The following is a 13,650-nucleotide window of genomic DNA, read 5'->3' as shown; positions in this document are numbered from 1 at the left end:
ATTCTCCTGCACTGAGTGGCAGAGTGGAGAATAGCAAATCAGGCAGAAGACCCATAAACACTGGGTGAAACATGATCCAGGCATATGGTTAAAAATATTTTTCTTTTCTAATTTTATGTATTATATATATTCACTTATTCTACAGGTATTAATTGAGTGTCTTCCATGTAGTGAGTCTTTTTGTAGGCCCTAGAGATGATATTGTTGAACAAGAGACATTCCAGTGAGGGAGGCAGACACCAAGAAGCCATGTGTATGTGCACCTGTACACAAACACATGCACATGCATGTATACACATAAGCCCACATGTGCACTGTAGAGCATCACCATGTCAGTGGCAGGGGCCTCTCTGATACATACAATTTGACTAGAAACCAGGCGAGTGCAGTAAAAGGGAAACCAGAAGACCCTGCCCCAGACCTCAGGCCAGGAGCTGGCCCTGGCCCCTCAGGGGCCCCAAACCATGGCCCTGGCTTGAGCCATCTGGTCTGTCACCACAGGGGACTTGAGAATGGCCATTCCACACATGTCTAGATGGGGGAGAAAGTTTGGGAAAGCCCCATTAGATGGTGTAGAGTTGGGGCTCCCAGCAGTGACAGGACTAGTCTTTTCCCTGTTCAATTTGGGGGGGCCCTCCTTCTAGGTTCCAAGGAAGGCTGGGACCTTGACAGCATAGTGGCCAGAGGACATGAAGAAGTGGAAGATTTAGGATACATTTGAGGGAAGAATGCCAGGACTTGCCAATGGGTGGGCTTTGGACGTGAGGTCACGGAAAATAAAAGGTGACTCTGGTGGTTCTGCGGCCACGTTTGTCCTTCTCATAGACACAGCTGGGAGCTCAAGGGCCCCAGGGCTCCAGGCCACCTGGCTTGTGCAATGGGCCGAGGCTGGCTGTACTGTACTCGATGTCATGGCCCATCACAACAAAGTCCAGAAGGATTGGCCCAGAGCTTAGGGATCCTCCATGTTTCACTTGTCATGGAATTTTTTCTCTTTTCAGGGCTATGAAGACTGGCTTCGCCATAAAGCAGATAACGCCATGAACCAGTGCCCTGTTCATTTCATCCAGCATGGCAAGCTGGTTCGGAAGCAGAGCCGAAAGCTGAGAGTAAGTAATAACTGACACCCTTAACTGGTGTAAAGCCAATAACAATTTAAAACAACAACAGTGTAACAGATTTTTTTATTAGGTACTAGAGGTCCAGTGCACAAATGTGTGTACCAGTGGGGTCCCTTGGCCTGGCCTGCAGGATCGGGCCGAAACCAGCTCTCTGACATCCCTTGAGAAGTCCCGGATTGTGAGAGGGTGCAGGCCAGGGCGAGGGACCCCACCAGTGCATGATCAGGGCCTGGAAGAGACGCGGGAGATTGGCCAGCCAGTGGGGGAATCTGGGAGGGCTCCAGGGCATGTCCAGCTGGTCTTGGTCAATCTTGCTCATTCCTGATCAGCTGGACCCCAACAGCAAGCTTACCTACAGGTTGGAGTGTCTGCCCCCTGGTGGTCAGTGCACATCATAGCAAGCAGTTGAGTCGCCTTAGCATATCATTAGTATATTACACTTTGATTGGTTGAAGGCCAACTGGATGACCAGGCACTTAGCATATTAGGCTTTTATTATATAGGATTACGCCCAACCTCTTCCCCTAATATTTCAGGCAAACTCCTATCACTACTTTTACTTACTTATTTATTTACTTATTTATTTTTAAAGTTTAATAAACAACTTTTAAAACAGGATCATATTCACTAACCAGTCAAGACAAGGAAAACTCTAAGCACTTTTAGAAAATCTGTTTTAGAACAAGGCAAATTCTTATTAACATGAACTTTACTTGGTTCACAGCAAAATTGAGCAGAAGGTACAGAAATTTCCCATATACACCTTGTCCTCCATCCCCAACCCCCAATAGCCTCTCCCACTGTCAGTAGTCCCAACAGGGCTAGTTGAAGTTTGTGAGATTACTAGAGTCCTAATGCACGAAAATTTTGCAAGAGTTGGCCTTCCTTCCCCTGGCTGCCGACACTGGCTTCCCTCTGGCACCCAGCACCCAGACTTCCTTCCTCCGGCCGCTGGCAGGCATCCGGGACCCAGACTGGCTGCCCTCTGGCCCTGGCTTTGTCAGGAAGGACGTCCAGAATGATATCCAGAAGATGTCCAGTCTAATTAGCAAATTACCCTTTTATTATTATAGATGCCAGTGATTTTTAACCTTTTTCATCTCATGGGACATATAAGCTAATGACTAAAATTCTGTGGCCCACCAAAAATATAATTTTTGCTGATGTGACAAAAATATATAGGTGTAATTTTTATTCATTCTCACCAGATGGCTATTGTTGTGTTGGCTGTTGTCATTTTTTATTTGACAACCTAAGGGGAGAGAGGTCAATGCCCCTGACTAAATAAAATAGGTTTTGCATGTTTTCAAAATTCTTGCAGCTCACCAGTTGAAAATTGCTAGATCATACTTACTAACCAGTCAAGACAAGGAAAGCTTTAAACATTTTTAGAAAACCTGTTTTAGACATCCTAAATTTCATATGATGTTCATTAGTGAGAAATTATGGAGATAGAGTCTGAAATCTCACTGAAAGTTTCATTTTAATTTTTTCTCCAATGAATTATTAATGTAACATGTAATTTTTTATCTTTAAATGTGCGTTTGAATGAAGTGGATTGCATTCAAACCTATATTATCTATTTAGAGCACCAAATGTGTACAAACAATAAGTATAATTTTTACAGTTTGTCCTGCCGTCTTTAGCTGTGAACCTAGGGGTGAAGCCCAGCTGTCCTCCTCCTGTGACCTTCTCATGTCCTTGTCGCCCTGACCAGGCCTCTCCTCCACCCACCTTTCCTCCTTGCCTGCAGCTCCACTGGCTCTCTGGGCTGCTTTCCTGGCCAGAAGTCATGGTGGGTTCTCAGGAAGTTGCAGAAAAGGATCATTGCCAGCTCTCATGCGGTGTGACAGGAAAGTGGGCCTCCACTTCCAGGCACAGCCCTGAAGAGGGATAGCCAGTCAGCCTGGGGGTCATGGTGTTTGGAAAAGGGCCGAGTCCAGAATACAAGAACACAGTGGGAGGCCTGTTCACATGTCATTGACATGGGGTCCACAGGGACACTTAGCATATTAGTCCTTTTTATATATAGATATTCCCTATGGTTTACTTTAGATCCCTGTGACAACTTTTATAACTGGCAGTTTCTAACTTTTAGTAAACATCTCTTTCTTTAAACATACCTAAGCAGCCGACATCGGTTTGGCTTAATGGATTGAGCGTCGGCTTGGATACCGAAAGGTCCCGGGTTCGATTCCGGTCAAGGGCATGTACCTTGGTTGCGGGCATATCCCCAGTAGGGGGTATGCAAGAGGCAGCTGATTGATGACTCTCTCTCATCAATGTTTCTAGCTCTCTATCTCTCTCCTTTCCTCTCTGTACAAAATCAATAAAATATATTTATAAAAAAAAACAAAAAACAAAAACAAAAAAAACAAACCTAAGCAGTGTCCACCAGCAGAAAATTGAATTTTTAGTATATTGATCTCCTATGAGAAATGTCTGCTCTGTGTCTGGCCTGTGCAAGCCAGAGGATTCTCAATCGACTGTGAGACCAGGAAGAACAATAGGGTGTCCTTTGTGACTCTAGGCATCATCTTTCTTAGGCCATAATGGCTCAGGTCCTCAGAGGCTGCGCCAGGCTGTTAGAAAAGGAGCCTTTAATTTGTCCATCTCTATAATTTCAAGAATGTCATTACATAAATGGAATCGCATAGTCAGAAACCTTTTGGGACTGGCCTTTTTCACTCAGCCTAATTCCCTTGATCTCAGCCTCGTGATTTGTATCGGTAGCTCCTTCCTTTTATTGATGAGACCATGGTGTGGGGTAGACCAGAGTTTGCCTACATTCAACGTTGAAGGACATGTACATCTTTTCCAGTTTGGGGCTATTCGGAATAAAACTGTATGAATACTTGTATGCAGGTTTTGGTATGAATAAAGTTTCCATTTCTCTGGCATAACAGCTCAAGAGTTGAATTGTTGGGTCACAGAACAAATCCATATTTAGTTTTAAGAGGAATTGCCAAAAATTTTCCAGAGTACTGGACAGTTTTCCATTCCTGTTAGCAGTGTGTGAGAGATCCAGTTTCTCCACATTCTTACCAGCATTTGGTATTGGCACTATTTTTTAGTTTAGTCATTCTGATATCTCAGTAAGGTTTAAATTTGCATTTCCCTAATGGCTTTTAACCATGTTGAGTGTCTTTCCATGTGCTTATTTGCCATCTGTGTATCCTCTTCTGTGGGAAAAAAATAACAACTCTTTATGTCTTTTACTTATTTTCTAGTTGGATTATTTGAGTATTTTTACTGATGAATTTTGAAAGTTCGTATATTTTAAATATTAGTCCATTGTGAGAAATCCCTTAATGGTGCAGTCATAAAACAAAATTTTAAAATTTTGAGGAAGTCCAATTTATTGATTTTTTTTTTTTTTCCTTTTCCTTTTATGGATCAGGCTTTTAGGGTCAAGATTAAGAGCTCTTGGCTGGTTGGTGTTGCTCAGTGGTTGAGCATCAACTCAAGAACCAAGAGGTTGCTGTTTCGATTCCCAGTCAGGGCACATGCCTGGGTTGCCTGCTCCATCCCTAGTAGGGGGCGTGCAGGAGGCAGCTGATAGATGATGTTTGTCTCTCACTGATGTTTCTATCTCTCTTGTCTCTCTCTCCCTTCCTCTCTTTCTAAAAATCAATAAAAATATATTATTTAAAAACTATTAAGAGCTCTTTTCCTAACTTGGAGCCCACAGATGTTCTGCACTTTTTTCTAACAGTTTTATGTTTTACATTTAAGTTCATGCTCCATTTGGAATTAATTTTCACATAAAATATGAGGTTTAGGGCAAAGTTTCCTTTTTTTGTTTGTTTGTTTATGATTGCCCAAATGTTCTATCATTTGACAGAAAGGCTGTTCCTTCTCCATTGAATTGTTTTTGTACTTTTGTTGAAGTTAGTCGGAAGCTATTTGTGTGGTTCAGTTTCACTGTCCTCCGTCCCGTTTCATTGCTCTTTGTGCCAGTCCTCTGCCAGGACAGGCACATCCCGCTACTCCAGCTGCATAGAAAGCCTTCACATCGGCCGAGTGACTCCCCTTCTTCCCCCTTCATTCTTCTTGATCAGGATTGATTGTTGTAGGTCTTCTAGGCCTATACCTTTCCACGTCACTTTTAGCATAAGCCCATCTGTGTCTACAAAAATCTTTGCTGGGATTTTCTATAGGAATTTCACTAAACACAAAGGTCTATTTGAGGAATAACCCCCCAATGTGAAGTTCCCAGACACTCAGTTGGCGGAGTACTGGAGTGTGAGAGGGAACTGTACTTACAGTGTAGGCAGAGGCACACTGATGTCCTGATTCTGGAAACACCCACCGTGGCAGCAGCATCCAAGCGTTTGGAAGGATTTGAATCCTCTGACTAATCGCCCTGATTTTAATGGTCATTAACTTTCCAGACACAAAGTCTGAAGGAAAGGGGCCTTTCTGGGAGGTCATTTAGATGTCTTGATTGGTAATACATTAAAAGTGGGATGTTTCATCTAATTTAAAAATCCGTATGACAGACATTCTGTGGCTCTTTTTTGCTCTAGTTTTATAAGGTGATTGCCACTTCTTAGTCCCCCTTGAGTGATCTGGACAGTGTCTTGGTTCTGTTGTTCAGCCAACGTTTAGAACCCTCCTACTTGGTTTATGGGACACTTCGTTTTAAGTCAGCGCCTTCCTCCAAGGATAATTCCCACTTGGACACATTAAGGAAACACTAGAACTCATCCTTTTAGGCCAAATCAAGGATAATCCTGTTATGGATGTTTGTGTTTCCATTGCAAAATATTCAGTTGTAATGCACTTTGATGCTTCGCAGATCTAAAATTGGTACAGTGAAACCTCACCTGGTCTGTCCTCAGTTTGGGCAAAATGCCTGGGAAATGATCTTTCTCTAGAGTCACATTAGCATCCATATATCCTCTGGTAAACAAACACCATAATGGTATCGGTGAGTATCGACTGGCCCATTAAGCAAAGAGACAATCTTGCTGCACAGAGGCAGGGTTCATTTGATGGCACTATCTGTCTGTCTGTCTGCCCTCAGGTTGGGGACATCGTCTTGGTCAAGGAGGATGAGTCCTTCCCCTGTGACTTGATCTTCCTCTCCAGCAGCCGTGCAGATGGGACCTGCCACGTGACAACCACCAGCTTAGATGGAGAGTCGAGTCACAAAGTAAGGAGCCTTTTGTTGGAGACCCTGTGCAGGCCTCCCCCTTCTTCCCCGGCTGTGCGTGTGGGGCTTGAAACCACATCATGTTTGGAAATCCAACTTTCAGTGGAGACCCAGGGACATGTGCTGGCCAAATGGTTTTTTGATTTTTGTTTCTTTCTATTTTCTACTTTTTTCTCTTTCCACCTTCGATATTCGTAACAACCAACCATTGAGTTAATAGAAATAACTTCGTTATTTATGTAGCTGTGTCCTTTAGCAGAGGTACCAATGAATCGATTGCTGAAATTTTGAAAGTTTTCATTTCACCAGTCAGAATTAGTGTCTTTACGACCCTGGAATTAGGTGAAAAGTCACATGCAAGTCTAGAGTTTTGCCGCACTCACTGTTGCTTCAATGGATGTCTTTTTGTTAAAATATTTTAATAATATCTGAAGTTATAATTAATTTCTTACATTCAGTGTGGAATTCTGTACTGGTAGCTGATGGTACAAATTTTAATTAACAATCACCAGAGAATAGGACATATCACTATTAATTTTAAGGTTTTCATTATTTAAAAAATCTGAAAGATTTTGAGGAGTTTATAAGATTGAGTATATCTCAATGGAATCAAGGCATTAGGTCACAAAATTGCAACTCTAACACGATGCTTAAACAATACATATGAATATAGGCAATTTCTAGGATGAGAAAGAGAATTTTTTTTTTTTTTTTGCAAAACCCTAAAGGATATGCTAGTCTTTTATGATAATTCATAGTATCATTGTACAAAGTCCTGTGGGATTTTTTTTAGCATTTATTTTCACATCTTCTATGTAGCACATCCCAACGGAGTTGACATTCTGGCACAAGCCGTTGTGAGCAACAGTGATTCTGGGAATGGAAATCCCTGGGTTGGGTCTCGGGTGTTTATTGTAGCCTGCCACTGGGCTCTGGAGTGCGAGGAGTTTATGTACCGGTCCTTTCTGACAGGAAACATCTCTAACTCTCCTTGTGTCCTCCTCTCTAATAACAAAGTGCTAGATGAATACACTGAGTAATAAATAAACAAAACAAATGAGCCATCCACGCCCTCACTGTGGGCCGTGGGCTGCTCACAGAGGCCTCAGCATTGCTGTGAGCAGATGCTCAGGCCTCCAAGGGTATCGCTCTTCTCAGGTAAAATTTCATAGCAGTCTAGAACCGCAGATATAAGAGTCCACATTTCACTTTGACCTTTGGCATGGTGTGCTCAACATCTCGGATGAGTGCCCTCCGGCGTCATTTCTGTGCTTTGGTTTTGGCTTGGGGGCTGGATAGATCTGAGCCCTTTGCTTAAAAGCACAGTGGGGAGTGGGACTCCTGCACTGGTCACATCTGGAGCTTCCACATCCATCAGATAGGGACAAACCTGTCTTCTAGGGGCTCCTGTGAGACATAACTAGAAAATTTCCCAAAGTGTAGAATACACAATAAATTCCCTGAAATGTTACAAATGCTGCTGCGGTTGCCGTGATCATATCTCCTGTTTGTTTTGGTTTATTGAACATTTTATGTGTCTAACACTTGCTCGTTAGAGAGACAGATAAGAGGAGACGTAGTGGTGTGTCTCCTTCACCAGGCCCTCATGCACGAGAGTCGCTTTCCTCTCTCCTGCCAGGCGAGCCTACCTGTCTGTCCATGCTTACTAACACCATCTGGCCCATGGTCTCCAAACGGGGTCCCAGCCCAGCAGCTTAGGCATCACGGAGGATCATGTTAGAAAGGCAGGCCTCGGGCCCCACTCCCGACCCATGGCATCAGAAACGCTGGGATGGGGCCTGAGAATTGCATTTCTAACATGACCCCGGTGGGGTCCCGGAGTCAGTGCCTTACAAGCCCCCCACTGATATTCTGATGAACAAGCAGGCTCGAGGAGCAGCTATACATTCTCCTGTGTCAGACGAGGGCAGTTCCTGATGCTGATGACAGCTCTCTGTAAACCAGGGGTGGGGAGCGTCTCCTGTGGACCACTTGAGGCCCATGAAATAATTTGGTCTTGCCCTGCCTAGACAATCCCAGGCAGGATTCGAAATGCAGTAAATCTAGGAGCTTTTCCATAGCAACATAAATTTATATTAAGTGGATGTTGTTATAAATATTCAAATGGCCCTTGGCAGAAAAAAGGTTCCCCACTCCTGCTATAATCAATAGGATGTTATATAAACAAAAGAATATTTTAGCTCTTAAATTTTTTTCTTAATTGATAGTCACCACTATGACAGATAAGTCGAGGTGTCCTATTTTGAAGAAGAATTCTCAGCACTGCTATACATAGTTTTAGGTTGAAGAAACTGGGTAAGAATGGAAGAACTTCCTGGCACCTAATAGTTATAAGAAAAATAGCAGTAATATATAAATCTATAACTTTTAATGTTTTCAAACTCTTTTTAAAAAAATATATTTCTTTATTGATTTCAGAGAGGAAGGGAGAAGAAGAGAGAGAGAGAGAGAGAGAGAGAGAGAGAGAGAGAGAGAGAGAGAGAGAGAGAGAGAGAACGTTAATGATGAGAGAAAATCATTGATTGGCTGCCTCTCTACTGGGAATTAGAGCCAGCAACCCAGGCATGTGCCCTTGGCCGGAATCGAACCTGGGACCCTTTAGTCCGCAGGCTGATGCTCTATCCACTAAGCCAAGCCGGCTAGGGCCAAACTCTATATTATACTTTTCTCATATGCTAGCCAGGCTTTGTCATCGGTCTTATTTATATGCACAAAAAATTGGACATCACTGCTGCCCTGGGATTGGAGGCATTGGCTGCTAGGTTTGTGTTGTTCATTTTGTTGTGAATTCACATTTCTTGTCAACCTGTAGACACATTATGCAGTTCAAGACACAAAGGGATTTCAAACAGAAGAAGAAATAGATGGCCTCCATGCTACCATTGAGTGCGAGCAGCCCCAGCCCGACCTCTACAAGTAAGATCTGTGCTCCCCATGAGTATCTCTTTCTCCCCTGAATGTTCTTGCTCTCCATCCCAAATAGTCCAGGGGCCTGGGGATCTGGAAAGAGAATGTCAGTCACTGCTTGAAAGTTAAGACTGAGTTAAAAATAGGTTATTTATATATTTCCAGAGTCTGACAACATTTAAATCTATAGCTACTTATACAAACATTAGAAATGGCCTAATGAAACTAAATTTGTTGCAGAAAAAAAATATTTTTTTCTACGTTGAGGAAGTGATTTTAAGGAAAATCATTTAAGTCATGGGTTAATAAGAACAGAAAGTAAACTAAGGGGAGGAAGGTAGAATCGTTTAGCTACACACAGATGTGCTTTTTGGTAAAGAATCCCAGGTCACTTAAGCCAGGGCACTTCCGGTCTGCCTCTTCCCTCCCTGGGTTCCCCACCCCCGTGTTGCTGCTGTGCCACTAACCGGACTTTTCTATTGCCAGGTTTGTGGGCCGCATAAATGTTTACAATGATCAGAATGACCCCGTGGTGAGGTGAGGCGATGTGCTTCTTTTAAACAATTTTGGAGACTTTCTTCTCTTTACTTTTAAATTACAAGTGCATTTCTTTTTACTAATAAGAGTTTTTTAGTGTTGTTGTTCTATTGGGTTTTGAAAGTAGAATTAGGCTTCTCCAGAAGTCTAGGTTCTAGTGTTTTCTGATTTCTCTTGAGTATACAGCTATCTGTGTGAAAAAAGAACGACACTCCTAGGAAATGGTCTCTCACAGGGCTGTGCTGAGGGTCTCACAGCACGGAAGGGCCAGGAGCCCATGTAACAGTTCCCAGACAAAGGAGAGGGTTCGGTTTCCCATGTTAGAAATTCCTTTTCAGCCCTAGCCAGTTTGGCTCAGAGCGTGGGCTGCAGACCTGAGGATCCTGGGTTTTATTCCGGTCAAGGGCGTGAACTACAGTTGCAAGCTCTTCCCTGGCCCGGGCCCTGGTCAGGGCTCCTGCTGAGATAACCAATCATTGTGTTTCTCTGTCTTTCCCTCTCTCTAAAAATCAATAGAAAAAATATCCTCAGGTGAGGATTTAAAAACTATTTTTAAAAAAGAAATTCCTTTTCAGCCCGGCCAGCATGGCTTAGTGGTTAATTGTCGTCAACCTATCAACCAAGAGGTCACAGCTCGATCCCCAGTGTGGGACATGCAGGCAGCAGCCAATCAATGATTCTTTCTCATCATTAATGTTTCTATCTCTCTTTCCCCCTCTCCTCTCTGAAATCAATAAAATAAAATAAAAAATCATTTTCAGAGTACATAGACAAACATGTCATCAACTGTGAAGTTGAAAGATTTCTGGCTTGGAGGCCCTTTATTGGAATGTATGACCTGCCCATAATCATTACTGGGGTATGGTTTTGGCTCTGGATTTCATTTGCACTTAAGAGGATGTGCCTCACAAGTGCCTGTCTCAGGCTCACATACACCCATTGGCCGGGCATTGCTGAGGCCTGTGTAGGTCACAGGCGGGTGTGCCCAACCGCCTGTGGTCAGGACCAGTGTGATGTTATCATCCAGCCCACATCTCTCTGGGTCTGTGCTGTGTCTGCTTCCCCGGATGTTTTATCTGGACATTGTTTCAAGATCCTGGCAGTTCATTGGTGCCAAGGTATTCGAGATCTACAGTTTAAGAAATTGATTTAAGTAAGTTGAGGAATAGACCTTTTTTTTATAAATCTCAACTTTTAGAGAAATTATCCTCCCCACCCCCTGATTTAAGCAGTCTCCAAGTTGCCAATGTCTTGATAGTACTTTGTGTATTTTTTTTTTTAAAGTTGCTCATAAGTAGAAATAAACTCAATGGGAAATTGTCGCAAAATAATAAGTTACTGAAATATAATTCGTTGGGGCTTATCTCCTTGTAAGCTCCTGAAACTATTTGTTTAAAGGAAACAATTTGTGCACTTCTTAGCTTATTTTCATCATTATTTATCAGCTGGTAGTTTTCAAATTTAAAAAACATATATATTTTTATTGATCTCAGAGAGGAATGGGAAAAGATAGAGAGAGAGAATCATCAATGATGAGTGAAAATCATTGATTGGCTGCCTCCTGCAACCCCCACACTGGGGATTGAGCCTGCAACTTAGGCATGTGCTCCCGGACCGGAATCGAACCTGGGACCCCTAAGTCCGCAGGCAGACTCTCTTCCCAGGCGACTGCTCTGGCTAGGGCAGTTTTCAGAATTTATGGAGGCATTGCCATGATCTTTCCTAAATAGATATTAATGTACAGCTAATTCCTAGTTTGGAAAAATGACCTGTATTTCTGTGTCTTGTAAGAATTACTGTTTGAACAAGTAATAGATTACGATTTATTCATATTGCTGAATCCGACAAAGTAAACACTGGCAGTCTTTTCATGGTTTCTGTTTAGACAAAGTTTAATGCCAAACATCTTGGGAAGATAATTAGTAATACATTTTGTGTTTTGATAGCAACTCTCGTTTAGCTCTTTATGCATTTATACTATTCCGCAGACTGTTAATATTTAGGTACTTAAAGATGTTTATAAGTTTGTGGTGTGGACAGTTATGAATTATTTATCTAAATTTTTAATCCACTCAGGGTAATATTTCTTCATCCTCCGGTCCAAACTGGAAGCAAAGTACTTTTTAAAGTAAATTATTTTTAGACTTCCCAGAGCCACTTTTTAAAGGGGCCATTTGTTTTCATGAGCACGCTCAACGTGAATTATTGTTCGTGTAGCTCACAGAGGCCAACAGTGCTTCTAACATAGCCAGACGGCAGCAGGAATGTGGCCCCGGAGGCTCTCGATGTGGCTACCAGGCTGAGGGGCGAGGACTGAGGCCCTCAGGCAGCCCTAGGCAGACTCGCTCGGTCAACTGTGTCCCAGCCAACTCTTCTTTCTCAGCAGCCCCCTCTTTCTCATCTTAAGCTGGACACAGTCCTGAGCTGTATCAGCTAAATACACTGCACACATCTGAGGTGTATAGCATTTAGCAGGTTCTCCACATTCCATGGCTAAAGGAAATGAAAGACCCTGGTGGAGTAAAAAGCAAATTCCAGCAAATGCTTCCAACTCTTTCCCTCCCAAAGAAAACGATGAGAATGCTGACAATAGCAAACTGTGTAAAGTTGGATTCTGCTTCACGTTTCCCTTTTCCTCTTGGGAAAGGAGAAGAAATTATTACTCCATCAACGAGGGGAACTGTACCTCCGGGAGGCAGAGGTGTTGTCAGCCACTCCCTGCTGAGTGTTGAGTGCTTAGGCTTGTCTTAATGCGTGCTTTTTAAATTCCTTGGTTGTTGCCTGTTTCTCCCCAAAGTAGAAAATGCATGGATTGTTCCAGATTCACGGCCACCTGCATTTAGAGGGTCTCTGTGGACTTGACTGCCTGTGTTTATAAAGGAACACAGAGTATTTCAGCCTTCACCTTTATTTATTTAGTTTTAATGTATTTTTTGTTGATAGTATTACAGATATATCCCATTTCCCCCCTGTCTCCTCCCAGCCCCTCCCACCTCTCCCCAGGTCTTCACTACCCTATTGCCTCTGATCATAGGCTATAAATATTTAAATTATTTGGCTTATCTCTCCTTGTTCCCCCAACCCTACATCGAAGTCAGTCTGTTCCATGCCTCCATGCTTCAGGTCTTATTTTGTTGGTCAGTTCATTTTTTCCATTAGATTCTACAAATAGGTGAGATCATGTGATATTTATCTTTCTCACATTGGCTTATTTCACTTAGCATAATATTTTCCAGACCCATCCATGCAATCCCAAAGGCTAAGGGATCCCACTTTTTTACAGCTGCATAGTTCTCCATAGTGTAAATGTCCCACAGCTTTTTAATCCATTCATTTACTGATGGGCACCAGCCCTCACCTTTAAAGGGTGATTGTATTCCATGAAACACACAGTGATAGACACAGGACGTGACAGAAACGGCTTGATGCCACATGACTCAGAGGCACCACCCTTTCGCTTTTCCAGAACATGTAGGGGTCCTCCCGTCCAGTGGTCCTGAAACCTGATACCTGTTAGGAGCAGGTTTCTGATTCAGTCTGTTGAGGTGACTCTTCAGACAAGTTGTCCGATGCCGCTGATGGCACTGGTGCAGGGACCCCACCTGTCAGCCCACCACCCTCACAAAGCGATCGCTAATAGAATGTTGTTAAAATGTTCAGACCTGGCTCGGTCGGTCTGGGAGCATGCTGACTTGTGCTGCACCAGGAGAGCGGGTGCCCGCAGAGCTAGAACTCTGCAAAATTCTTCCCACGGAGCGGGTTTTTAACTTCCAGCAGGCATCACACACACTGCCCCATATTCCCAGGCTGACTTTTATAATCTAAATATAAGCAAATGTACATTCAAACAACTTCCTCTTAACAACAATGGTTATCAAGCTTTCTCTTTTTTCTTTTTCTTTTTTT

At 43.0% G+C, this 13,650-nt stretch overlaps 1 protein-coding gene across 3 annotated transcripts in view; it reads left to right on the top strand.

Moving 5' to 3' along the window:
• Positions 1-13,650, top strand: part of ATP11A (ATPase phospholipid transporting 11A) — a 140,047-nt gene that overhangs the window by 78,390 nt on the left and 48,007 nt on the right. For all 3 annotated transcript variants that reach the window (XM_084879815.1, XM_084879813.1, XM_084879814.1), the window contains exons 5-8: positions 1,002-1,109; positions 6,151-6,279; positions 9,113-9,216; positions 9,694-9,744. In XM_084879815.1, the coding sequence (XP_084735941.1) occupies positions 1,002-1,109; positions 6,151-6,279; positions 9,113-9,216; positions 9,694-9,744 (392 nt within the window). The remainder of the gene's footprint in view (positions 1-1,001; positions 1,110-6,150; positions 6,280-9,112; positions 9,217-9,693; positions 9,745-13,650) is intronic.

The sequence above is a fragment of the Pipistrellus hanaki genome, assembly GCF_964339955.1.
Source record: "Pipistrellus hanaki genome assembly, chromosome: 3".
NCBI lineage: Eukaryota > Metazoa > Chordata > Mammalia > Chiroptera > Vespertilionidae > Pipistrellus > Pipistrellus hanaki.
Note: the sequence above shows the minus strand (reverse complement) of the source record. Positions and strands in the feature narration are given on the sequence as shown.